The sequence below is a fragment of the Engystomops pustulosus genome, chromosome 3 (genome assembly GCF_040894005.1).
Source record: "Engystomops pustulosus chromosome 3, aEngPut4.maternal, whole genome shotgun sequence".
NCBI lineage: Eukaryota > Metazoa > Chordata > Amphibia > Anura > Leptodactylidae > Engystomops > Engystomops pustulosus.
Window position 1 is genome coordinate 163,264,035 of NC_092413.1, and position 27,818 is coordinate 163,291,852.

At 44.2% G+C, this 27,818-nt stretch overlaps 1 protein-coding gene and 1 non-coding gene across 5 annotated transcripts; both read right to left on the minus strand.

The window, feature by feature from the left end:
- MYNN (myoneurin) lies at positions 1 to 27,692 on the minus strand. Of its 4 annotated transcripts, none has more exons than XM_072142852.1 (9): positions 27,595 to 27,692; positions 12,158 to 12,360; positions 11,238 to 11,530; positions 8,554 to 9,284; positions 6,389 to 6,548; positions 3,901 to 4,079; positions 3,684 to 3,767; positions 1,967 to 2,053; positions 1 to 621 (listed from the first exon to the last, which is right to left on the minus strand). In XM_072142852.1, the coding sequence occupies exons 3-9, from the start codon at positions 11,501 to 11,503 to the stop codon at positions 359 to 361; spliced, it is 1,770 nt and encodes a 589-aa protein (XP_071998953.1). In that variant the 5' UTR covers positions 11,504 to 11,530; positions 12,158 to 12,360; positions 27,595 to 27,692; the 3' UTR covers positions 1 to 358. The 4 variants fall into 4 exon arrangements, with proteins under 4 accessions (XP_071998953.1, XP_071998954.1, XP_071998955.1 ...); XM_072142853.1 differs by lacking the exon at positions 27,595 to 27,692 and adding an exon at positions 27,436 to 27,487; XM_072142854.1 differs by lacking the exons at positions 12,158 to 12,360; positions 27,595 to 27,692 and adding an exon at positions 11,746 to 12,046.
- On the minus strand, positions 12,491 to 12,563 carry TRNAV-AAC (transfer RNA valine (anticodon AAC)). Its single transcript has one exon. It is a non-coding gene; the product is annotated as a tRNA-Val (tRNA).
- Positions 27,693 to 27,818: the final 126 nt, after the last annotated feature.

Consider the following 27,818-nt stretch of genomic DNA (forward strand, 5'->3'; position numbering starts at 1 on the left):
CCTGATTCCCCCTCCCCCCAACATTACAAAAAAAAAAAAAGGTAAAATGGCCAACCCCTTTAAGACTTCTTGATTTGGATCTCGTGCTGCAATACCCCCAGATCGATTAACCCTTACAGGCTAAAACAGTTTGTAAACATTTTCACATAACTCTTTCATCAAGTAACTGTCAAACTTGTGCTAGAGAGATTTTGTAAGGGAAATGTATACAAGGTATAAACAGAATGTCATACACCTCAACAATACATCAAAGAAAACTATTTTCTAAAAGGGAGAAAGTGCAGCTGTGAGACTCCAAGCTTATGTCACCCTACAGTGATTCTGTATGGCGTCGCTAGATAGAGGACACTGTAGTATCTCAGTACATTTGCTGTAAAAATATAAACTGTGGCTCTGAGTAGCCACCGACCGACGTCCTCAGCAGAGAATCCGAAGAGAGACCAGGATTATCTGGCACAGGTAGTAACATCTGATGGTCCTCCGGCCCAATGTGGAGAGTAAGAGGTAGGAAGACCTCAGGGGGCTTCATATCCAGACAGTCTGAAGCTGAGCTATTCTTGGCTGTGTCTTCCTCGCTGAGGTGTTTGTCGGTAGGTTCTGCTTTACTAGTCTCTTCATTCCCTGCAATGTAATAAAGGGCACCATTACATGATGTGTATATACTGTGTGTGTACGTGTATACTGAATGTCTATGTACTGTATGTGTGTAAGAGAGTAAATGTATGTCTATGAGCATAGAATTGTATGTGTGTATATGTAACTATATGTGTGTGCGAGTGTATAAATGTGTCTAATTATGTGTATATTCCGGCGTATAAGACGACCTGGTGTATAAGACGACCCCCCTACTTTCCTGTTAAAATATAGAGTTTAAGATATATTCGCCGTATAAGACTACCCCTTTTCCAACGCATACAAAACACCGGTAAAAATTAAAAAAAAAAACAGATTTGAATTTAACATTTAATTTGAACTTAATTTAAATTTAGCCAGCCCCCCCTGTATTTTGCCATCCAGTCCCCCCAGTATACAGCCAGCCTCCTGTATATAGCCAAACTGCCCCCCCTAGTATACAGCCAGCCCCCCCTGTATACTGCCAGCCAGTACTCCCAGTATACAGCCAGCTCCCCCTGTATTTTGCCAGCCAGTCCCCTGTATATAGCCAAACTGCCCCCCTAGTATACAGCCAGCCCCTCTGTATATTGCCAGCCTGTACCCCCAGTATACAGCCAGCCCCCCTGTATAAAGACAAAACTGCCCCCCCAGTATACTGCCCCCACACACCCCCAGTATATAGTCAGAAAGCTCTCCCACCACCAATTATACAGCCTGGCGGCCCCCCAGTATACATCCTGCCGCCTCCCCCTCTATATAGCCAGCCTGCTTGACACATTAAATTAATACAACAGCTTCTCACCTTTCCCGCGATCCACCGAAGCTCCGCTGCTACACTCCGGCCGGCGGTGACAGCTCATTGAGCGCTGGCGGCTCACAGAATATGACGTCAGCCGCGTGCCGACGTCATATTCTCTGCAACGCCGGCACCCACAGAGTTGTCACCGGCGGCCGGAGTGTAGCAGCGGAGCTTCGGTGGATCGCGGGAAAGGTGAGAAGCTGTTTGTTTTTTTTTTCGACCGGCCCCATCAGCCCCCGACCGGCCCGAGACTCATCGGCCCACCGGGATTTCTCCCGGTGGGTCAAATGGCCAGTCCGCCCCTGCCCGCATGTCAATTTCTGAAGGTCAAAAAACATTACCGGCTTATAAGACGACCCCAGACCAGACAGAAGATTTTCCAGCCTTCAAAAGTCGTCTTGTACGCCTGAATATACGGTATATATTATTTTTAAAGTGAAGGAGGGGGGCCCAAGCAGAAGTCTGCTATAGGGTCTAGCCTCTCCTAGTTAAGCCCCTTACGAACAATATAACAGTATATAAGATAATTGATAACACAACATCTAAACTTACCACTGTGCACCTTCATCTTGTGTTTCTTCAAATTTTTCACATCAGTATAAGAGTTTCCACATACTTCACATACAAAAGGCCTTTCACCTATAAGAAGAATAGTGTGAAAAATGTTACCCTCCTTACACACCAATACTCGCCCTCTCTTTTAATATAAAATATAAAAATAAGCATTAGAAAATGTCTTCTGGTCACTTTGAAGTCTGAAAATTATCATTTTTTTAAATAAACGTTAATATTTAAGCTGGGTTCACACCTCGTTTTAAGTATACCCTCAGCATACCCACTGACATATAATGGCAGATAGAGGCATAGTTGTTGCCTCCGTCTGCTCAATATACGACGTATCTGCTGAAAAAGACGTGTTGATTGATCCAACAAATTGATCCAACACCAAGTGCATAGGCTGACACTTCATGGTTATTGCAGTGTATTAGTATGAACTAGTGATCCCATTATCACTAGTTCATATGCTAGCAATGTAAAAATAAAAAAATAAAAATAAACACACAAAAAATAAAATCATTAAAATTTCCAATTGTCAGTTTTGCCACATTTGGAATATTATTTCCACTTCCCAGTACACGGCATGGAATATAAAATTCTGTCACTAGGAAGTACAATTTGTTACACAAAAAATAAGCCGTCACACAGCTCTGTACAAAAAAGTTATTGATTTTTTTAAACTGATACAATAAACAGAAAGTAAAATGGAAAAGGTCAGTGGCAAGGGGTTTATATGCCCCCTATACCACATGATAAAAAGTTTACAATTTATCTGAAATAAGGTTTTGTGGGACCTGAGGCCACGTTCACACGTGGCATTTTGGTTGGGTTTTGAAACACAATCCAAAGGCTCCACTGATGATAACATATTTTGGTAACATTGTGCTTGCAACACGCTAACTTAACACAAAGTAAATACGACCTTACCTTAACGTGCGATCTCAGGTGGAGCCTTTGGATTGTATTTCAAAACCCAACCAAAATGCCAAGTGTCCACAATATATTCTTAGGTGCATTTTCTACTCTTAATCAGTTATGTGGGTACATTTTAGGGCTAAATGAATGTATTAATGATAAATATTAGTGAATTCCAAATCAAACCTTCATTTTGTTTGAAGTTCTGTAAAATACATAAAGGGTAAACAAGCTTCATACCTGCTGTTTTCCACAGTTTGAGGGGTGAAGTTAATAGAACGGGGAGATATGTGGTGGGGGGAGGGGGGGGGGGGTTGTATTACAGGAACTTCCAAAACGGTTATAGAAATTAAATGGTCCCTAAAATAATTGATTCTAAAATTTTCTTGAAAATTTGTGAGGTTGCTGTTCGGTTTGTGATCTTTCTAGTGTAGTAATAAAACAAAATGACGCCAACACAAAGCTGAGATATGGTAAATGTAAGTTAGTAACTAATTTGTGTAGTAAGACAATACTAACACAAAAGCACTTGGGTAAATTAAAGCCTTGTAAAGTAATTACCGGATAAAATGACACTTGCTGGTTTTGAAAAATAGGCCTTGGTCATCAAGGCACAAACGAGCTTAGTCACAAAGGGGTTAAAGGACTAATACATATATATATATCCTCCTGCTCTATAACATGCTGCCGACACTGCATTAATGTGACAAATTTAGTGTCACCGCATATGTAAGGAAAAAAAAAAAAGTGTTCTAGAGCATCTGTGCTAAAATTTTACTGGTAAACAATCATCTACCTGTATGAGATCGGAAATGTTTGTTCAGTTCTCCAGAAGAAATAAAACTCTTCCCACAAACTCCACAGATGTAAGGTTTCTCCCCTATAACATGCACACAGGAAAAAGTGTAAATTGGAAAAAATTAGGCAAAATCACTGGTACCATAACCATATCCTGTGCCCTTATACGGACTAAAGCATTTGTACTTGGAGGCACGGCTGCAGGATTTGCTTACCTGTATGCTTCCTTGCATGAGTTATTAGAGAACTGGAGACAGCAAATGCTTTCCCACAGGTGTCACAGACATAGGGTTTCTCTCCTGTGTGTCGCCGGACATGGTAGGTCAGGGTGCTCGCCTGTGCAAATCGCTGACCGCACCGCTCACACACATATGGCTTTTCTCCACTATGTTTTCTAAGAGAAAGAAATCAGAACCTTAATATAAAAGGACATATAACTCTATTTATTCCACACAGAGGTAATTATTAATGATCACTTTAATCCTAGTGTACAGGACATTGTTATCACGTAACGGCTGCTGATCAGTGGGGAGTCATAGCGCCACCAAAATTACATGGATGACCTACAAGAGGGATGGCTCATCATTATTAACCCCTTCCCGCCGCAGCCCTTTTTCGTTTTTTGCGTTTTCATTTTTCACTCCCCACATTCAAAAATCTGTAACTTTTTTATTTTTCCATGTACAGAGCTGTGTGTCGGCTTATTTTCTGCATAACAAATTACACTTCAAAATGGTGGTATTTAATATTCCATGCCGTGTACTAGGAAGCAGGAAAAAAATTCCAAATGCAGTGAAATTGGTAAAAAAACGCATTTGTGCCGTATTCTTGTGGGCTTGGTTTTTACGGATTTCACTGTATGCCCCAAATGACATATCTACTATATTCTTTGGGTTGGTACGATTACGGGGATAACAAATTTATATAGGTTATATAATGTTTTCATACATTTAAAAAAAATTAAAACCTTCTGTACAAAAATTTTTGGGGGGATTTTGCCATCTTCTGGCACTAATAACTGTTTTATACTTTGGTGTACGGAGCTGTGGGTGGTGCCGTTTTTTGCAGATTTTGATGACGTTTACAATGACATCATTTTTAGGACTTTTGATCACTTTTTATAGAATTTTTTATTTTTTTTTTTAATGGCAAAAAAGTGCCATTTTCGACTTTTGGCGCGATTTTCCGTTACGGGGTTAAACGCAGTGAAAAACTGTTATCATATTTTGATAGATCGGGCATTTTCGGACGCGGCGATACCTAATGTGTTTATGATTTTTACTGTGTATTTATATTAATATCAGTTCTAGGGAAAGGGGGGTGATTTGAATTTTTAGGGTTTTTTTTTAACTTTTTTTTTATTTTTACTATTTATCAGTCTCCCTAGGGTGTCTGTACGATTCTATCATATACTGCCATACTACAGTATGGCAGTATATGGGGATTTTACTCCTCATACATTACAATGTGCTGATAGTGTCGTGAGACCCGACACTACCATGGCGACGGGGAGCGACGACCCTCGGAAAGATGCCGGCGCCCATGGGCCGCCATCTTTTTGAAGCCGCCGGCAGCTTTTCCGGCGGCGATCAGCAGGAAAACACCCGCGATCTGTGTTACCGGTAAGCTTTTGCTGCAATATGCAGCAAAGACTTACCGGCTATGGAGAGGGCTCAGCCCGCGAGCCCTCTCCATGCACCGGGACCTGGCATGTGACGTACTAATACGTCACATGTCGGTAAGGGGTTAAAGTCCCAGAAATGCCCTTAAATATGCCTGCATATGGACAGCTTATGAGGGAAAATTAGGAAAAATGAAGGAATAAAGTAAAATGTTTTTTATATTTAGTTATTTCCGAATGCTTGCTGAACTGAACGAGAAAAGGCCGCTGCCAACTGATTGTGTTTTTTGATAATTGTGCACAACAGGTTAAAGATAAACCTGATACACATACAATTCACATGTGACTAAACTTATAACAAAATGTTATAAATGAGAAGTGCAGAAGATGATAACAGCACACTAAGTAATATACTTTATTAAAGAAATCTGTTCTGTGTCCTGCTTTAACCCTTTGCCAGCAGGTATTTATGGTGTGAGGGGTAAAATTCTGCTGACGGGTCTTCTTTAATTAAGTATATTATATAGTTGACTATTATCACCTGCACTTTATTGATTTCTACAGCTATAAATATTATATTCAATGGAGCTGGGTGAATATACTGTATATACTCAAGTATAAGCCAGCCCAAATATTAGCCAAGCCAATTTTACCACCAAAACAATGGGAAAACCTACTGACTCGAGTATAAGCCTAGGGTGAGAAATGCATTGGTCACAGCCTCCCCAGTATATAACCAGCCAGCCCCCTGTAGTATATAGCCTGCCCATAAAAAAATCACTATTCCGATGCCCCGGGCAGCTCCTCTCCTTTCTTCATGTGCACCGGCTCCGGGTTCACTAAAGCTCTGTGCCCACGGAGATGTCACAAAACTGAAGCCAGTGCATATGAAGAAAGAAAAGGAGCTGCCGGGGCGTTGGAATGGGGAGTACTCCGTTTAATTTTTTTTTATACAGGAGTATAAACCGAGTGGGGAATTTTCAGCACAAAAATTATGCTGAAAACCTCAGCTTATACTGGAGTATATACGGTACACAATATATTTAAGGAGCATTGTTGCGGCCATTACTAACATTACTGACCTGACGTGAATCTTTAAATTGCTGGAAGTTGCAAACTGCAGATTACACATGTCACATTTATATGGTTTCTCTTCTCCGTGATGCATCCGGCTATGAAAGACCAACTGGCATTTCTGTGCGAAACCCTTATCACAAAGCTTGCACTGGTATGGCTTTTCTCCTGCAGAATCAGAACACAAACAAGAGATTTACTGTACGTATCTCTGTGTAAAACATGGCAGCCGCTGATAGCAAGATCCATAAAAGCTACTGTATGTATCTCTGTGTAAGATCCATACAAGGTACTGTATGTATCTCTGTGTAAGATCCATAGAAGCTACTGTATGTATCTCTGTGTAAGATCCATACAAGGTACTGTATGTATCTCTGTGTAAGATCCATAGAAGCTACTGTATGTATCTCTGTGTAAGATCCATACAAGGTACTGTATGTATCTCTGTGTAAGATCCATAGAAGCTACTGTATGTATCTCTGTGTAAGATCCATACAAGGTACTGTATGTATCTCTGTGTAAGATCCATAGAAGCTACTGTATGTATCTCTGTGTAAGATCCATAGAAGCTACTGTATGTATCTCTGTGTAAGATCCATACAAGGTACTGTATGTACGAGTCGACAATTCTTCCAAGCTTTTAGTATAGGATAAATGTTAAACCTTCTTTTTGCTTTAGATGGCAATGCATTGATATTGTACAAATGTTGGAAATAGGGCTATTTAACCCCTTAAGGACAAAGCCCATTTTCATTTTTGCATTTCCGTTTTTCAGTTTCTATATTCCAAAAGGCCACATCTTTTTTTCTTCCATGAGCACCATTAAGTAGGCTGTGCAAGGAATAAACACAATTACTTTGTAGCAAGCTTTGTTTTTATATCTTTCACCGTGTGACCCAAATGACAAATGCCCTTAAAGCAGTCATCCGAAATGTCCAAAAAATTAGGAGCTGGGGCGGGCTTTTTAAAAAAATAAACATATACTCACATCCTCCAGCGCTCCTGATGCCCCGTGCTGTGCCCCTGTTTGTTTACAGAGCTTCCGACTGGCCGAGGTGGCCGGCCACAGCTTCCGTGCCCCGGTAAACAAACAGGGGCACTGATCATACGGATCGTGACGCTGGACATCAGGAGTGACGGAGCAGGCAAATACACGTTTATTTTTTTTTAAAAGCCCGCCTCCAGATTTTTTTAAACTCTGAGCCAACCCCTTTAATTGTTTGAGTCAGTGCGAATAAGGAGATGCAGAATTTATATGTTTTCTTCTTTAATGCCTTTAAAAAAATGCTTTGAATTCTAACTTTTTCAGACTGGAGCAAAAGGAACTTTGTAAGGATCATTTTTGCGGTACAAGACAATATTTTTATTGATACCTGCACAATTTATAAAAAAATTTTATGGGTGGCAAAACGGTGAAAAAATTGTGCTGCCAGTGTTGAGTTTGATTATAGTTCTTAATGAGCAAACAGGTAGAATACAGATGATTAAAAACCATCATGATAAACCAGGGACACTTACTCATAGATCCAGGCACCGGGACTGTGGTAATCTTCTTATCTTTGTTATCTGTGGCTTCCTTCTTTCTAAAATCTAAATGTTAAAATTATGCTAATGAGTAAGATTATGCTAATGATTAAGACGGTGCATTCAGTGCTTCAGATTCACAGGCTTTTCCAATAAGCAGAACATGTCTCCCCCTTCACCCTCCCTGTGTAATTTATCAGCAGCAGGAAGTGACAGCTGACAGTGACAGTGGGGAGGGGACAGCTGCTCTGATCATTGTAACAGCCTGTGAAGCTACACCATGAAGGGGCTCTGAAAATGTCCCCCAGAGCCCTTCAGGGTGCTTAGCACTATAAGTTGATTTTAGAAAGAAGGAAGCCATGGATAAAAAATATAAGAAGATAACCACAGTCACTGCCTGGTTTATCATGCTTGATTTTTGAAGATGACCATTGGTCTTCAACTGTCTCTAACCTTTTCCTTGCACTGTTAAAAATCTTAAGGAAAAAAAGCACACAATAAAATAGTATACCGTGAGCTAAAAATGGACAGCATAGAACAATTTGCGCTGCAATGTTTTTTTTCTTCGGAAAATGTGGATGACATTCTTCAGCTAGTACTGAAGTGATTAAGGTCTGGAATACCCCAAATTTTTCCAGGCATGTCTTACCTGTATGAGTCCGTACATGTGTTTTTAGCTGGTTACACTGAGTGAAAGCCTTTCCACATAAATGACACACATACGGCTTTACGCCTTTGTGGATTCGCATGTGCCGGCGAAGACTGCTGGCTTCTGAGAAAACTTTGCCACAAGTATTGCACGTAGGTTTATTCTTACAGTATTCCTGGTCACCGTCTTTTCCCAGGCCTTCTACCTTGCACATGTTGGATGCACTTGTAATATTCGCCATACAGTGTTCCTTCAGAGCGCCGTTTTGAGGCGACTTGACTGGTTTGGGCTTTAGTGATACAGCCGGTGTGACATCAGCGTCCGGTAAGAGGCTTCCACAGTTCAGAGCAGTAGTGAGGGGTAAGAAGGAGGAGTCCTGATCCTGAGCGGGACACTCTCCTAAAGATTCCTCTATGTCATTTACAGGTGGACAGGAATCAGATGGGGGTTTCTTTTGCTCTCCCACCTTTTTTGGGGCTTTTTGAGTAGAAGGTATTTTCCTTTTCCATTTTTTGCTCCGCGCAGTCTTACTGTTAGTAATCCTCTTAGAGCGACACGTGGCCGCTATAGATGCTGGATGTTTATTGGTGCCAGGACAGTCCTTTGTAGAGGGCAGCTGTGTATCGCAGGCCTTCTCCGTCATAGCACAATCCAATGTGGTCCTGCACATCACAACTACTTCTTCTAACCTCAAATATTCTGCTGTAGAAAGGATTTCTTCCAGATGACACCTGTAGGAAACAAAGCAAGATCAGTCAATGCAGGAAAGCATCCAAAGTGGCATAACATGAAGTCCTTGTGCATATTTTGTGCCAGGCCCCAGACTATAATGTATGGTTTATAGTACTAGTCGCCCCTGCTTAACACCTACGTTGGAGGTGCACTGAAACAGAAACTGTTCACCTTCAATTTCCCATAGACTTTAATGTATCTTCTGTTATAAATTCTGATGTCATAATGATTTTAACCAAATGGACATAACTGTTTCCTCCTTTCAAAAGAAACAGAATGAAGCCAACATTGTGATGTGCTCATCCTTTTCTCTCCAGTGTTATGGCATTTCTGTGTTCTATGCTACTTGTCAGAAATCCTCCTCAGCAACAGTGAAGTGGGCGGAGACTAACCTCTTCCTGCCCTATTTTGATTCAATTATTAGCTGCCCTCCCTTCCCACAAAGCTCCAGTGAGAAGGAACTGAAAAGTAATTTAGCAAAACCAGTGTAGTTTTCCTAGTACGTTCCCTGAGCAGATACATAAGATGCAATGAGTGAATCAAATGTAGAACATACTAAATCAATATGAACACCTACATACATTGCAATAAGCCCAGTGTAAATCTTATTCATTTACACAAAATAATTTGTATGTATACTGTTGGGCTTGCATCTCCTGGACAAAGATATTGAAAGTAATAAGCAAAGAGGGGCCGGCTGTAAACATATATTTTCTCCAAGGACCGGTGGGACGGAGGGATGTGGTCTGGTGTCATAGTTTCATAGCCAAAAATGTATGTTTGTATGCCCCAGAATAACTCCCTGCGAACCTAGTTTAATTTGTCCCATTTCCTGAAGAAGCAACCCCCCCTATATTGTCCCCTTTCCTGCAGCATGCCCCCTCCCATGTCTCCTTTCCTTTAGCTTCCCCCACCCACTGCTTCCAATGTCCCCCTTCCCAGCCAAACTCTGTGTAAAAAAAATACTCACCTTCCTCATTCCCCTGCAGCAGTCTTCTCTTCCTTAACTTCTCTTCTGCATTAATGCTTGGCTCTATTGTCAGTAGACATAATGTGATGACATCATAACGCTCGCCTTCAATAGAGCAGTGCATTAGCGTGGAAATTAAGTAAAGGAAGAGAAGACTGCTGCAGGGCAACAGGGAATGTGAGTATTTTATTTCTTTTTTTGTTTGTTTTTACAGTGGTTGGGCGCAGACCGGAACCAGGTGTTCCATGGCCCAGTCTTGGGCCGCGGACCGGTAGTTGGGGAACACTGCTTTAAAGGACATCTACCACCAGGATGAAGGATTGTAAGCCAAGCACACTGACATACTGGTGGGTTCCTCTGAAGCAGGATCTGCTCTTCTTTTTGTATGTCATGCCATGTTTGTTTGTTTTTTTTAATCTTTTAAAATTATGCAAATGATCCATATGTGTTAATGGAACCTCTCACGCTCATTTGAAATTTTTTTAAAAACCTTTTTTCTTAAAACAAGAGGGAGCACAGACTAGTATGTCAGTGTACGTGGTTTACAATCCGTCATCTTGGTGGTAAATTTCCCAGGATCCATTATTTATTGCAGAAAATAAGATGGAGGCAACAGAGCTTTTTCCTAACTACTAATAACACCGGGTGGAACCCAGGTGTGAACTAAGCCTAACACCTACAACTTTCACTGGTACAAATACAAGTTTTAAATAGTAAAACCATTTGCTTTCCTGGTGAATATAACAATAGGGTGCTCCTGGGTTATGTCTGTAGGAGTAAAGCATGACTTCTAGCACTACCCGCAGAGATCTGTGCGCTTACTGTTCCTGCTTGGTCAAAAGTCAATTTTAGCATAGCACCCCGTTAATCATTAGAAAAAATATAAAAATAATAATTTAATAATAATAGCACAGTAATATTAACCATCATTTCCATTGTATGTGTGTTAATGTTTAATGGATAACATTTTAGAATACTGTACCTGTCAAAATGTAAGTCCCCGCTATAAATAAAGTCCAGCATTGTCTGGAACGCAGAAGGCGTCACTTGCGTCTGGTCAAGAAGTATACTACAGTCTAAGGGGTCCTTGAAAAGGGCTCGGAAATAGTCGCTGAAAGAAGCCAATACATTCCTATGAGCTTTGTACTGGAAGTCCCCGATCAGAACGGTGCAGTCGCACAGGAATCCGGCTTCGCGCTGGGTCTTTAGCTTGTCCAGCAATCGTTTACAGTGATCACTATGGTCCATGGTAGCAGGACCTCGGCCTCTTCTCACCTGGGGAGAAAATCAGAAGAGATCACAATGAGAGCAGATACACAACATCCAACTTACCCCAGGCAATGCAGCATAGAGGGGCTCCAATATTACAGGGCCCATGCACCATGTCATCACATATTACTGCAACACGAGATTCTCCAAAGACTTTCATGTAGACAGCAGAGGAGCAATCCCCCATGTGAGCAGGACCCCTTAGTGCAGCAATGGGGAACCTTTTAGAAAACAGAGCTCCCACAGGATGGCACTTCCATTTTCCAGGAGACTTCCCTCCTTGTCTTGTCCCCTGGTCCAAGCATCCTATGACCAGTGTGAGCAATGCTGAGGTCTTTATTCCTTCACTGGCCACTGGGGGTTTCTTTGTATTCATGTAAAACCCTTCTAAACTTTTGCGGTGCAATGGCTAAGCTCTGCCCCAAAATGCCTGGTGACAAGGTGACAAAGCCCAGACAATCACATAAGGCATAGACATCACAGGCTCCGGTATGCAGGTGTCATGTCCCGACGCACAGTCCGGTCACTACAATAAAGGACAAGCATCAGAGATCAATCTGCCTGGAGCTGCTGTACACCCGCAGCCATGACACCCGGTCACCATCTGTCCCTCCTGTCCAGCACAGCGCTCACCTTACTCTAGTCAGCCATTGTTGTAGCCGGAACATCGTCATCTGCTGTTGGGATGACGTCACTACACTCGTTAACTCTTTAGGTCCTGGGAGCTCCGAGCTGCTGGCTGTGCAGCGCCCTGAGCTTCCTGCGTCCTGTGAGCCGCTCAGGAGAGGATGTTATCTGACAGCAGAAGCCATCTACTATAAACTAGTAGTCATTTTCTGAAACAAATGGTTAAAAAAAAAAGCTATGCAGAGAATGTGAATATAGAAAACAAACGTGAAAAGAAAGAATCATCAAATTATTAATTAGGGATAATAAAGATTAATTAGGGAAAATAAAATTAAAATGTGTTTCCGCCCGGTTTCGAACCGGGGACCTTTCGCGTGTTAGGCGAACGTGATAACCACTACACTACGGAAACTGACATGCCTGGTGGTGTCCAGCAAGTGTATACTAGGATACATGCCTGCTGCACTAGTGTATTACATTATTACATTACAATTTCTGTACAGAAATAACCTCTATTTCACTTATAACCTTATTTCAATTATAACCATTACTATATATTATAATGCTGCATTTCCAATTTAAAGTCTGTAAAGCTTGGTCTGAGGTGCTAGGACAGACCCTTTATATATATTTATAGAGGACAATTCAAAGTTTTAAAGGGGTTGTCCCGGAATAAAAATAAGTGTATAAAGGGCTATAAAAATAACTGCTTATACTCACCTTATAATAATTAACTGCTTATAGTCATTTCTCTTCACTGCCCTTTTCTGCTGGTGATGGGGACATCAGACCAACACTTTGACTCACTGGCAATAATGTATGTACCTCATAACACATGTAAGGCCTTGTGCACACAAACAGGCGAGTGCGGTTGAGAGGAGGAACGCACCTCACCCATCCCCTCTCGGTTCATCCCCTGCCACTGTATTATGGCATAATATAGGATATGTCCTACATTGTGCATGACTTTGTCAGTCTATCTATAATGCAGTGTGCGGTGATTCACTAAGATTGTGCACCTGAAATCATGAATGTGGCGCTTCTCCGCTTAGGTCTGACAGAGTTCACCATCTTTTTTTGTGGTGCACCTTTAACCCCTTACCGACACGTGATGTAATACCATGTCACATGCCGGGTGCATGGAGAGGGCTCACGGGCTGAGCCCTCTCCCTAGCCGGTAAGTCTTTGCTGCATAACGCGGGTGTTTTCCCGCTGATCGCCGCCGGTGAAGTTGCGAGCGGCTTCATGGGCGCCGCCATCTTGCCGAGGATCGTCGCTCCCCGTGACGTCATCGGGGAGCGGCGATCTGTCGCCATGACAGCCTCGGGTCTTCCGAAGACCCAAGGCTGCTTCAGGTTAACCTATTTATTGCAATGTGCTATCAGCACATTGTAATGAATGAGGAGTAAAATCCCCATATACTGCCATACTGTAGTATGGCCGTATAGGATAGGATCGCACAGACCACCTAGGGTTTAAGTACCCTAGGGAGTCTGAAAAATAGTAAAAATAAAAAAAAGTTTAAAAAAAATTAGAATTAAAAAAAAAATAAAATGGAAAATTGTGCCCCAAAGTTGAAAATGGCACTTTTTTGTCATTTTGAAAAATATTTAAAAAATCAATAAAAAGTGATTAAAAGGTCGCACAGTCCTAAAAATGATAACATTGTAAACGTCATCAAAAGCCACGAAAAAAACACCTCCCAAAGCTCCGTATACCAAAGTATTAAAAAGTTATTAGCGGCAGAAAATGGCAAAATCCCCCCAAAATTTTGTACAGGAGGTTTTAATTTTTGTAAATGTATGAAAACATTATAAAACCTATACACATTTGGTATCCCCGTAATTGTACTGATCCAAAGAATAAAGTAGACTTGTCATTTGGGGCATACAGTGAAATCCGTAAAATCCAAGTCAACAAGAATACGGCACAAAAGTGTTTTTTTTTACCAATTTCACTGCATTTGAAATTTTTTTCCCCTTAATTTGTGTTGTATGGAAGCCAGCACAGCTGCGCCACAAAAGGATCACATGCACCACAATCGCAGCACACAATACTTAACCCCTTCACGCTCCGCGGCGGATATATCCGCCACGGAGCGCAGTGACTTAGCGCTCAGTGGCGGATATATCCGCCACGGCGCTTATGCCGGCTCGGCTCTGGATCAGAGCCGAACCGGCATCGGGAAACACGGGGTGCCGGCTGTAACTAATAGCCGGCACCCCAGTGTAACACCCGCGATCGGAGTTGTCTCCGATCGCGGGTGCTTAACCCTTTAGATGCCGCGGTCAGCGCGACCGCGGCATCTAACAAGCATCTGGGGTGTCTTTCCCCCACGATCGGCCCCCCCGAACCGTTTTCGGGGGGCGCCGATCGTTGCTATAGTAACTCTGGGGTCCGATCTGGACCCCAGAGTTACTAGCAAGAATTGCCAGTAAGATGGCGTCTGTGACGTCATCTTACTGGCACAGTGCCAGCCTATGCAAGTGCATAGGCTGACACTGATAATACTCTGCAATACATGAGTATTGCAGAATATTATCATGAAGAAGCAATCAGATGATTGCTTCTTCATGTCCCATGGTATAAAAGTAAAAAAGTAAAAAAAAAAGTTATTCAATAAAAAAATAAAGTCATAAATCACTAAAAATGCCCCAAACCCCCAAAACATATAAAGAGACATATAACTCAAAAAAAAAGTCTAAATCATAACACAAACCCCACATATATAGTATCACCGCGTTCGTAACAACCCGTAGAATAAAAGTAAATCATTATTGAACCCCCACGATAAACGCCGTAAAAAAAAACTGTTATAAACCCTCCAAAAATTATGATTTTTACCTTTTCAATCCCACAAAAAATGCTATAAAATGCGACCAAAAAACCATATGTACTTAGACATGATACTGGGGCAAAGTACAACATGTCCCGCAAAAAACAAGCCATCAACCAGCTCCGTAGCCAAAAACGTAACAAAGTTATGCCACTTGGAAGATGGCAATACAAAAATTATAGATTTTTCCCCACATTAGGGTTTTGTTTGACAAATTTAGTAAAACGTAAGAAAATATATTCATGTCTGGTATCCCCGTAATCGTATCAACCCATAGAATAAAGCTAACATGATTATTAGTCTATACGGTGAACACCAAAAAAAAAAAAGTCAAAAATCCAGTACAGAATTGATGCTTTTCTACTCCTGCCCTCAAAAAAAGTTCCTAAATTTTCAACAATAGGTGATACCAACCCCAAAATGGTAACAATGGAAAAAGCATCTCATCCCGCAAAAAAAATGCCGTCACATGGCCTCAATAACGAAAAAGCGAAAATTTTATAGCCTTCAAAAGGGGCCAATGAGGAAACTAAAATCCTGGCAGCTGCAGGGTGCTCCTTCCCTTCTGCGTCTCGCTGTGCCCCCATAAAACAAGTCACAGCCACATGTGGGGGGTCTTTGTACTCAGGAGAAATTGCAGAACAAATTGTATGGTGGGTTTTCTCTTTTTATATTTTGGAAATGTGTAAATTTTAGTGCTAAATGAACGTATAAGGGAACAGTATGACCATTCTAAATTTCACCTCCATTTTGATTCAATTACTATGAAGATCTCAAGGGGTTAACAATCTTCGTAAAAGCTGTTTCTGATAGCTTGAGGGGTGCAGATTTGAAAATGGGTAGATTATATAGGGGGTTTTGATGCTAAATGTGTAAAATTTCATTCAAAACTGTATTTATCCCCAAAATAGTCAATTCTGAAAATCCGGAAAAGCGCTATTCTATTTGTAAGCCGCGTGACATCAAAATAAATTATCCAGACATTTCAGAAATTATGAAAATGTAAAGTAGACAAATGGGAAATCTTATTCAGCAACTTATTTAGCTGGTAAATCTATCTGCCTGAAAACGCAATGATTTAGAATTTCGAAAATGGCAAATTTTTCAAAAAATTTATCATATTTTCTTTTTTTTGTAAATAAACGCAAAACTTATCTGCCAAAATTTACCACTAAAATGAAGTACAACATGTGGGGAAAAAACAATCTCAGAATCGTTTTGATAAGTAACAGTGTTCAAAAGTTATAACCATATAAAGCGAAGCAAGTCAGAATCCAAAAAATCGGGCTGAGCCTTAAGCTGTAAAATGGCTGCGTCCTTAAGGGGTTAAATACCTGTGCAAGCAGTTTTAGCCCCAAAAAAGGTGCACAGTCCGAAAATAGTGTGCACGTGACCCTTAGTAAATGAGCCCCAGTGTGTGCTCACAACACCATGACCAGGTCCCATAGACATCTATGTAATCTGCAATCCAGCCACAAATTGTGAGGCCGGATCACATTCCTCCCATATGTTTGTGAGCATAGGGCCTTAGTAATAGTAGTGCCGGACTCCTACGTCTGAAAAAAAAATTATTTATATAGGCTTAACCCGGCCTTATGAGTACTGTGTAAAACTCCTGACTAAGCTTTCAATGGTGAACCAACCATCAGGGTGCCCCTGATCCCTGGCTTCCTAGCCCCCGTTTGACATCATGCCTAAATTCTGAACTGGTATCTTGATTACCCCAAGTGGTTAGTGAATCACTTTTAATGTACTAACCCCAAGTTATGATTGAGCTAGCTTGAGCTGTATATATGATACTTTTAGGCTACATTCACACAATAGTGTGCTGCTGTTCCGGTGCATGGCGGGCACTCGTCGGTGCCCGGGAGAGGAGGAGGGGGTGAGCGCTGCTCGCTCCCCCCGTTCTCCACAGCAATGCATGGCGCACAGCGCTGTATTCCAAGGCTACGGGACGGTGCCACACGAGTGCTTCACCGTATCACTCCCGCACTGCGCCGTGCGCCCATTGCCATCTATATATATACGGCATATATAAATCGGAGTATATAAATCACCCATACGGCCGTATGAATGTAGCCTTAAACCAAGGGGCCAGTCACTACTACTATTACTTAGGTTCACACCACGTTTTATGTATACATTGGGAAAGCACCCGACCTATATATTTAGAGTATACATTGACAAATCGTGGCAGATGGAGGCATAGTTGTTGCCTCTGTTTGGCCACAATACAGCCTGTCCGTCAAAAAAAACAGGAGTTGCCGCTTGATCGTCGCATGCCGAGGTTGAGTATATAGTAGGCCCCAAACATGCCCAGCAGTATATAGTCGCCCAGACACATTCCCCAGCAGTATATAGTAGCCCAGACACATGCCCCAGCAGTATATAGTAGCCCTCACACATGCCCAGCAGTTTATAGTAGCTCCTACACATGACCCCAGCAGTATATAAGTATCCCCCACATATGCCCCATCAGTATACAGGTAGCACTCACACATGTCCAGCAGTATGTAGTAGCCCCACACATGCCCCCGTATTAAAGTGTACAGTGTCCTTATGAGGAAAACCCCTTATTATATGAGTTGCAGCTACTGTCCAACTTGATTTATACCAAGTGCATGCATAAGGATTACACCAGATAGAAATAAGTATTCCAGGATAATTCTCTCTTGGTCAGAGGCAAAGACAATTCCTCTTATTCAAGGAAGTACACAAACTCGTTCATGGTGGGCACTTTCCAGTCTGATCTCAGATACCAGCAGTTTAGAGTAGCCCCCACACATGCCTTAGCAGTATACAGTTGCACAGCCAAAAAAAAAAAAATACTCATCTGCCTGCGCTCTATGCAGCCGGCTCCATGTTCCTAAGGGCTTCTGCTCCAGGCACTGACGTCATTGCTAAGGCGACAGCGCATGGGTCATAGAGATGTGTTCTCTATGACCCAGACGTTGTCGCCTAAGTAACGGTGTCAGTACCTGGGCCAGACAATGGGCGCAGGCAGCCGTAGTATCGCTCCGTAGTAAGCAGCTCCTAGTGCCATTTGTATGGGTAAAAGGTCCTCTTTAATGGAAACCTCCAATCAAGGATCTACCTAATCAGGTAGATCCAGGGGCAGATTAATCTAGTCTATAGAAGCCATATCCTTTTTATAGCTAATCCTTTAGTGCCCCAGAACACTGGAAAACTTTTCAGAAATTATCTGAAGAGGCTACTGGGGAGTGGAAATCCCTTCTATCCTCATGTCTTCAGCGAGCATCTCCCAGCTTATGCGCACACTCATGCGTGAATTCAGTGACCACACAGCTGCGAGCCTGCAATGTATTGTATATGCATTGCTCTCTCCCTATATATATAAATATATCATACATATGTAATCTTTTTTTCATTTTTTGGACAGAAATGTAAATAGATTATGTGGCCACTGTAGGGGGCTATTCCAGCGCAATAATAACACTCTGCAGCACAACTCAGTACTTGACCATCTATATATGGTCAGGTGCTGCTTTGTATGCAGCTCTTCTCAGCATCCCAAATGGCTGTGGGTACCGGGGTAATGGTATTGGTGTAAGTGTTTGCCAACTTTTTTTTGGCAATTTTACAGTAAGGCCAGCACTTAGTAATAAGCAACATCAACAAGACAGCATCACTACTACAGCAAATTTTACAAAGTGACACAAAAAAAAACACCTTTTAAAATAATTTTATTGAAATACAAACGAAGACCCACCCTTGTTAACCATTTTATATGTAAAAAAAAAAATAGCTGGTCATCAACGAAGGCCATCTAATCCGAAGTAGTCCACAGCAGGCACGGTTCTGGAAGACATGATAGTTGACGAGGGGATGTAGGGGCATGCTCGTTGCCAAGGAGCTGTGGGGCACATGCTCATTGCCGGGGGGGGGGATATTTATGAAAAAAATACATTGGGCCAGATTAAAGGAGTGTCTCCCTGGGCTCTAGCTGGCTAAATTCTAGGTGGCTAAATTCTAGGTGGCTAAATTCTACAGGGGATTGGCAGCTGTATACTAAAGGGGGCTGGTGGCTATATTCTACAGGGGGTTGGTGGCTGTATACTACTGGGGGCTGGTGGCTGTATACTACAGGGGGCTGGCTGGCTATATACTACAGGGGGCTTTATTCTACAGAGGGCTGATGGCTGTATACTACAGGGGACTGGTGGCTGTATACTACTGGGGGCTGGTGGCTTTATACTACTGGGGGCTAGTGGCTGCATACTACTACAGCGGAAAGGTGGTTGTATACTACAGGGAGATGGTGGCTGTATATTACAGGGGGCTGGTGGCTGTATACTACTAGGGGCTGGTGGCTGTATACTGCTGGGGGCTGGCTGTATACTCCTAGGGGCTGGTGGCTGTATACTACTGGGGGCTGGCTGTATACTACAGGGGCTGGCTGGCTATATACCACAGGGGGCTGGTGGCTGTATTCTACAGGGGGCTGGTGGCTGTATTCTACAGGGGGCTGCTGGCTCTGTACTACAGGGGGCTGCTGGCTGTATACTATAGGCTGTATACTATAGGGCAGTGATAGCAAACCTTTTAGAGGCCGAGTGCCCAAACTACAACAAAGACCCGCTTATTTATTGCAAAGTGCCAACACAGAAATTTATTTGTGATTTATACTCTTCTTTGTCACAGTTTTCATTGATACCAGCACCCGAGGACACCAATAAAGCAGAAAATAGTCCCAGGTAGAGCTGTCACTTTAAAATAGCTCTGTGCACAGCAAGTCCTGGGCTGTCTGGGACTGCAGGAAGATACCTGGAGTCATCTCTGGTGATGGCCCGGGTGCCCACTGAAAGGGCTCTGAGTGCCACCTCTGGCACTAGTGCCATAGGTTAGCCATCACTGCTATAGGGGGCTGGTGGCTGTATACTACAGGGGCTGCAGGCTATATACTACAGGGGGCTGGCAGATATATTCTAAAGGGGACTGGCAGCTATATTCTACAGGGGCTGGCAGCCATATTCTACATGGGGCTGGCAGCTATATTCTACAAAGGGCTGGCAGGCTATATACTACTAGGGGCTGGCTGTATTCTACAGGGGGCTGGCAGGCTTTATACTACAGGGGGCTGTATTCTAAAGGGGGCTGGCAGCTTTATTCTACAGGGGGCTGGCAGTCTATATTCTACAGGAGGCTGGCAGGCTGTTTTCTACAGCGGGCTGGTGGCTATATTCTACAGGGGGCTGGCGGTTGTATACTACAGGGGGCTGGTGGCTGTATTCTAAAGGGGGCTGGCAGCTTTATTCTACAGGGGGCTTACAGGCTATAATCTACAGGAGGCTGGCAGGCTGTATTCTAAAGGGGGCTGGCAGCTATATTCTATGGGGGGTGGGCGGCTGTATTCTACAGGGGGCTGGCAGGCTATATTTTGCAGGGACTAGCAGGCTATATTCTGCAGGGAATGACAGGCAATATTCTACAGGGACCTGGCAGGCTATATTCTACAGGAGGCTGGCAGGCTATATTCTGCAGGGGACTGGCTGGCTATATACTACAGGGGGCCTGCAGCTTTATTCTACAGGGGGCTGGCAGCTATATTCTAATGGGACTGGCAGGCTATATACTACAGGGGGTGGCATTATATATTCTAAAGGGGGCTGGCGGCTATATACTACAGGGGACTGGCAGGCTATATACTACAGGGCGCTGGCAGGCTACATACTACGGGGGGCTGGCAGGCTATATACAAGGGGGGCTGGCAGGCTATATACTACTAGGGGCTGGCTGTATTATACAGGGGGCTGGCAGGCTTTATACTACAGGGGGCTGTATTCTACAGGGGGCTGGTAGTCTATATTCTACAGGAGGCTGGCAGACTGTTTTCTACAGCGGGCTGGTGGCTATATTCTACAGGGGACTGGCAGGCTATATACTACAGGGGGCCTGCAGCTTTATTCTACAGGGGGCTGGCAGCTATATTCTAATGGGGCTGGCAGGCTATATACTACAGGGGGTGGCATTATATATTCTAAAGGGGGCTGGCGGCTATATACTACAGGGGACTGGCAGGCTATATACTACAGGGGGCTGGCAGGCTACATACTACGGGGGGCTGGCAGGCTATATACAAGGGGGGCTGGCAGGCTATATACAAGGGGGGCTGGCAGGCTATATACTACTAGGGGCTGGCTGTATTATACAGGGGGCTGGCAGGCTTTATACTACAGGGGGCTGTATTCTAAAGGGGGCTGGTAGTCTATATTCTACAGGAGGCTGGCAGACTGTTTTCTACAGCGGGCTGGTGGCTATATTCTACAGGGGGCTGGCGGCTGTATACTACAGGGGGCTGGTGGCTGTATTCTAAAGGGGGCTGGCAGCTTTATTCTACAGGGGGTGGCATTATATATTCTAAAGGGGGCTGGTGGCTATATACTACAGGGGACTGGCAGGCTATATACTACAGGGGGCTGGCAGGCTACATACTACGGGGGGCTGGCAGGCTATATACAAGGGGGGCTGGCGGGCTATATAATACAGGGGACTGGCTGGCTATATACTACAGGAGACTGGCTGGCTAAATACTACAGGAGCTGACAGGAGACTGGCTGGCTATATACTACAGGGGCTGGCAGGCTATATACTACAGGGGGCTGGCAGCTATATACTACAGGGGCTGGCAGGCTATATACTACAGGGGGCTGGCAGGCTACATACTACGGGGGGCTGGCAGGCTTTATACAAGGGGGACTGGCAGGCTATATAATACAGGGGACTGGCTGGCTATATACTACAGGAGACTGGCTGGCTATATACTACAGGGGGTTGGCTGGCTATATACTACAGGGGGCTAGCAGGCTAAATACTACAGGAGCTGACAGGCTATATGCTACAGGGGGCTGGCAGGCTAAATACTACAGGAGCTGACAGGGGCTGGCTGGCTATATACTACAGGGGGCTTGCAGTTTTATTCTACAGGGGGCTGGCAGCTATATACTACAGGGGCTGGCAGGCTAAATACTACAGGAGCTGATAGGCTATATACTACAGGAGATGACAGACTATATACAGAGGCTGGCACGCTATATACTACAGGGGCTGGCTATATACTTCAAAAACATTGTTGGAAGAGCCCCACCAGTTTGCGCCCAGGGGCCCCCACCATCCACACAGAGAAAAATCCATACAGAGAAAAATGCCTATACAATACAGTGCTGGCAGTTGTTTCATTAGTAGTAGAATTGGGAGCATAGCAGGGGTTAATATACCACATTCCCATAGTATTTAATAAAGCAGAAGGACCCATGCTAAACTGACAACCCCACTCATAAGTGAGGTCAGGACCTCCATTCTCCTGATTGCTAGGGTCACCCATCACCTTGTATCCTAAGGCCCCTTCTACACTGGCGTTTTTCACGCGCGAGTTCTGCTCGTGCATTTGACGCGCAGAACTTGCATTGCACTCTGTCCCATTGTATTCAATGGGTCTTTCTTCATTTGCGTTGTTTTGCACGCGCGTGCTTGCGTTCGTTTGCACGCGCGTCAAAATCGCAGCATGCTCTATTTTTGCGAGTCACGCGCAATTTTCACGCCCCATTCAAGTCTATGGAGATGCATCAAGAACGCATTGCACTCGCAATCATTGCAAGTGCAATGCGAGTGCAATGCGTTTTAAACGTAAGGGTTGCTAGGTGACCAGTATAACAGTATTTCCCCTGCTCGCGAACGATCATTTAATTAAAAAAACACAATGAAGAACAGTGAAGAATAGAATAAAACCAGTGAACACAGTGAAAACAGTGACCACAGGATCATTTAAGAGAAAAACACAGTGCAGAACACAGTGCAGAATAGATTACAGATGTTCGGCACATCTGCTTACTTGTCGGGAGATACGCGCGGAGCGGTGCGAACAAAATAGCATGTGAAGAACAATATATATGTGTGTAAAGAACACATTGCAGATGTTTCCATACATCTGCAATGTCTTCTTCACACATATATATTGTTCTTCACATGCTATTTTGTTCGCACCGCTCCGCGCGTATCTCCCGACAAGTAAGCAGATGTGCCGAACATCTGTAATCTATTCTGCACTGTGTTCTGCACTGTGTTTTTCTCTTAAATGATCCTGTGGTCACAGTTTTCACTGTGTTCACTGGTTTTATTCTATTCTTCAATGTTCTTCACATCTGCTAACTTGTCGGGAGATAATATACGCGCGCGGAACAGTGAAGAATAGATCGCAGATGTTTGCAACTTATCATAAGACATTATTTTTCAATTAAATAAAACATTTTATTCCCGAACCTTGGTCCCTTTGAAAAAGTCCCATTGACTTAAAAAAACGCGCGTGAAAAACGCACCGAAAACGCAAAAAAACGCGAACAAAAATGAAACAAAAACGCAGCAAAAACGTCAGTTTTTCACGCATTGCACCCTGACGTGAAACGCAACGCTAGTGTGCAAGAGGCCTAAGAATAGGGAATAATTTAACACCTTAAGGACGTGGCCCTATTTTGATTTAGCATTTTAATTTTTCACTCCCCATCTTCAAAAAAAAAATTAAAACCTTCTGTACAAACCTTCTGTACATACTTCAGTGCGCGGAGCAGTGGGTGGTGTCATTTTTTTTTTATTTTAATGCTAACAATAATCAATGGCAAAAAAGTGTCACTTTGACTTTGGGCGCCATTTTCCGTTACGGGGTTAAACGCTGGGAAAAATTAATATATTTTGATAGATTGTACATTTTGGGACGTGATGATAACAAACATGTTTTTGATTCTTGCTGTTTATTTGCTTTTATATGTGATCTAGGGAAAGGGGGGTGATTTAAACTTTTATTTTTTAAAATATTTTTTCATAATTTTTTTTACCCTTATTTCTGATCCTCCAGGGTAATTTAACCCTGCAGGGTCCAATTGCTAATACTATATACTGCAATACTACTGCATTGCAGTATATTCCAATATTCCAATGATTTCTAATAGCCTGCCCTCTGCTGGCTATTAGAGATCATTGCACATGGCAAGCCTGCGAGTCTCAATGAAAGATGGCGGCGCCCATGTAAAGGTAAGTTAACAGTAGGTGCCCGCACCGACCGCGGCAGTAACAGGCGGGTGTCAGCTGTGTTATACAGCTGTCACCCTCTATGTAAGGAGAGAGCTCAGCTCGTGAGCTCTCTCCATACACCTTTCGCAGCACGAGGACAATATAGTTCGTCCTCTGTCGCAAAGGTGTTAAAAAGCTGGCTTTAAGGATGTTAAAGGGGTATTCCCATCTGGGCATTTAAATTTAATTTAATTCATTTTCCATATGTAAACATTTTTTCATTTGGATGTTATTAAAAAAAATGTTTTTGTGTGAAGATAATTTCTCATAACTGTAGCCATGTTGTCCATTAGAAACCAGATAGCTTCCTCGGATACGACCACCTTACATTTTGGCAGCAATGGTCAGACATGCGCTATTGAGCTCTGCCTGACCACCTGGATTCAGCGACCACTGTGGGACAGGACGGCTATGGGACATGCAGTAACTCCCAGACATTTCATATACAAAAACCTTTTGTTTCTTTGTGCGATCCCTCCAGCAGAGGTGGCCATATCCAGGGACACAGTCTTGTTTTTAAAGGAAACCTACCATTTAGAATGGCAGGGGTAAGCTGTAAGTACCGAGCACCAGCTCAGGGTGAGCTGGTGCCGGTACTTACTTTCGTTAGTGTTATAAACCGTGGTATCGCGGTTTTAACACTTTTTAAACTTTAGAGCAGGAGAGGCTTCGGCGCTGCGTGCGTGCGCCTACATAGAAAATAGCGGAGATGTTGCGCGCGCACGGTCGCGCGCAGCGCCGAAGCCTCTCCTTCTCTAAAGTTTAAAAAGTGTTAAAACCGCGATACCGCGGTTTATAACACTAACGAAAGTAAGTACCGGCACCAGCTCACCCTGAGCTGGTGCTCGGTACTTACAGCTTACCCCTATCATTCTAAATGGTAGGTTTCCTTTAAGGGACCATATCACTACATTTATGAGAAACTACCTCCGCACAGGTAAACTTTTTTTAATCACATCTAATTGAAGAAATAAATACATATGGCAGACTAATGAAACTGGATGTGAATGTCCAGACGAGAATTCCCCTTTAAGTCTACATGGTGTTGTTCCTCCGCCCACCTTTGTCCTGAAATCTGAGCCTCAGTATAATTTCACACTGCAGTTTAGTTAGAGCTGCAAGATTGCACACCCTCTATATCACCATCATATTGACATCTCTGCTATAACCAAGCTACACTCACACATCTGCGTACAGGGATCTCCTTGTGTACACATGTCACCATACAGGGTCAAGGGCCATATTTCCACCTAGGTACCATGGACACGTGAAAATGGGGGAAGGGGCGTCTCACAAGGCAAAATCTAAAAATAAATGAGGTGAGGGGAGGCCGCTGCTGGACATGTTATTTGTGAGGGGAGGCCACTGCTGCTGGACATGTTATTAGTGAGGGGAGGCTGCTGCTGGACATGTTATTAGTGAGGGGAGGCCACTGCTGGACATGTTATTAGTGAGGGGAGGCCATTGCTGTACATGTTATTGGTGAGGGGAGGCCACTGCAGGGACATGTTATTAGTGAGGGGAGGCCGCTGCTGGACATGTTATTAGTGAGGGGAGGCCGCTGCTGGACATATTATTAGTGAATGGAGGCCATTGCTGTACATGTTATTAGTGAGGGGAGGCCACTGCAGGGACATGTTATTAGTGAGGGGAGGCCGCTGCTGGACATGTTATTAGTGAGGGGAGGCCGCTGCTGGACATATTATTAGTGAAGGGAGGTCATTGCTAGAGAAAAGCCTTAACCTGAGGACACCAGGTTAAGGGGCTTAAAGGAAACCTACCACTTTAAAATGACCCTTCTGACCCACAAATACCTATAGACAGCTCAGGATGAGCTGATGCAGGAACATACCTTGAATAAAAGCAGAAACTGCTTTATTTGTGTAAAAAATGTTTGTTTCAGTATTCAAATCAACCTTCGGCGCTTCTGTGTGTGTCACACAGTGCTCACCACGATCCTGCTCTTCCGTACATTGCGTCAAAGTTGCTTCTGTCTATAATTTTGTTGTGCCCGAGAGCCAGTGACGTCACCTCCTCTTGTCGCGCCGTGGCCGGGTTCCATTGCGGCTGCACTAAGTACTAGTATCGCGAGGCTTCGGAGAAGAGACAGTGGGGATGAGTTGTGCTATATGATACTACGAGGCTTTGGCGGTACTTTGCGCTGCCGCAATGGAACCCGGCTGCAGCGCGATGAGAGGAGGTGGTGCGCATGCACTAGTGTGCCCGAGAGCTCGGTGACGTCACTGTCTCTCGGGCACAACAAAATTATAGACGGGAGCGGCGCTGACGCAACGAATGGTCCATGTAGGGAAGAGCAAGAGCATGGTGCGCGGTGTGTGACACACACAGAAGCGTCGAAGGTTGATTTGAATACTGAAACAAACACTTTTTACACTAATACAGCAGTTTCTGCTTTTATTCAAGATACGTTCCTGTATCAGCTCACCCTGAGCTGTCTATAGGTGCTCGTGGGTTAGAAGGGTCATTTTAAAGTGATATTTTTCCTTTAAAGGGAACCTACCACCACGAATCTACCTATAAAGGTAGATCGGGTGGTAGGTGGATGTAAGGGACATGAGGATAGCTCTTTTTAGAGCTAATCCTCACGTCCCCGCTAACTTTAGGTACACTTTATTCCCCTAATATGTAAAATTTCGTTATGCGGCTACTGGGGCGTGGAGTAGCCGGCACGAGGCTACACAGCGCGGCTACTCCACGCCCCAGTAGCCACATTACTCCTCCTACCCGGTTGCGTGCGGCGCGCAGCTCCTCGTAGCTGCGCGCCCTCGTCCGTCATGATGGCGTTCTGCGCATGCGCAGAACGCCGGCCGACGGCTGAGCAGTCCCAGCTACGAGGCCGGAGCTACTGCGCATGCGCAGTAGCCGGCTTGTCGGACGAGGGCGCGCAGCTACGAGGAGCTGCGCGCCGCACGCAACCGGGTAGGAGGAGTAATGTGGCTACCGGGGCGTGGAGTAGCCGCACTGTGTAGCCTCGTGCCGGCTACTCCACGCCCCAGTAGCCGCATAACTAAATTTACATATTAGGGGAATAAAGTGTACCTAAAGTTAGCGGGGACGTGAGGATTAGCTCTAAAAAGAGCTATCCTCACGTCCCTTACATCCACCTACCACCCGATCTACCTTTATAGGTAGATTCGTGGTGGTAGGTTCTCTTTAACTGCTGTAAGTGCCTGGAGCAGCATGAGGTCTAGATGGAGCCCTGACAGCATCACCTATAGGTGGCGAGTTTCCCGCCAACCCCGGTCAGGCCAATAGGAAGAGGCGCAGTGACGTCATCTGGTGTATAAGAGTCTGAGCCGCGCTCTGCCCCGCACTGTGGGCTCAGGAGGGAGACTACTCTACTAACCCTAATGTACCGGGCTTAGGCTCTTATGCGGCGCTCGTTGTTTTGCCGGTTGCCTTTCAGCGGGCGCAAGAGCTCAGGGACGCGAGAACCAAAAAACGGCAGCCGCAGCCCCTCCTGTTCCCACACCCCGGCTTCGCCGCACTGCACCCGGGGGCTCACTCGGATGTCCGCCGCTTCCAGTCATGAGGCCGCGGTCTGCCGCCATCACTGGTAGTCGCGAAGAGTTCGTCTCTGTCAGCCTCGGGGCGGCGGGCGGAGGATGAGCTCCCGGCGGTGAGAGCAGGGCAGAGTATAGCGAGCGGCGCGCTGGTCTGTCTGCCGCTCCTGAGCCGTGGGGTGAGCAGAGCGCGGCGCTCCGACATCACTGCAGCTGGAGGCGGGTG

What these genes read in the sequence shown, in the direction of transcription:
- MYNN (XM_072142852.1), bottom strand. Translation starts at nt 11,503, where the DNA reads ATGGACCATAGTGATCACTGTAAACGATTGCTGGACAAGCTAAAGACC. An exon ending in ACATGTACGGACTCATACAG is followed by an intron (nt 6,549 to 8,553) that starts GTAAGACATGCC and finishes CTGATTCTGCAG; the next exon opens with GAGAAAAGCCATACCAGTGC. An exon ending in TCATGCAAGGAAGCATACAG is followed by an intron (nt 3,768 to 3,900) that starts GTAAGCAAATCC and finishes TGCATGTTATAG; the next exon opens with GGGAGAAACCTTACATCTGT.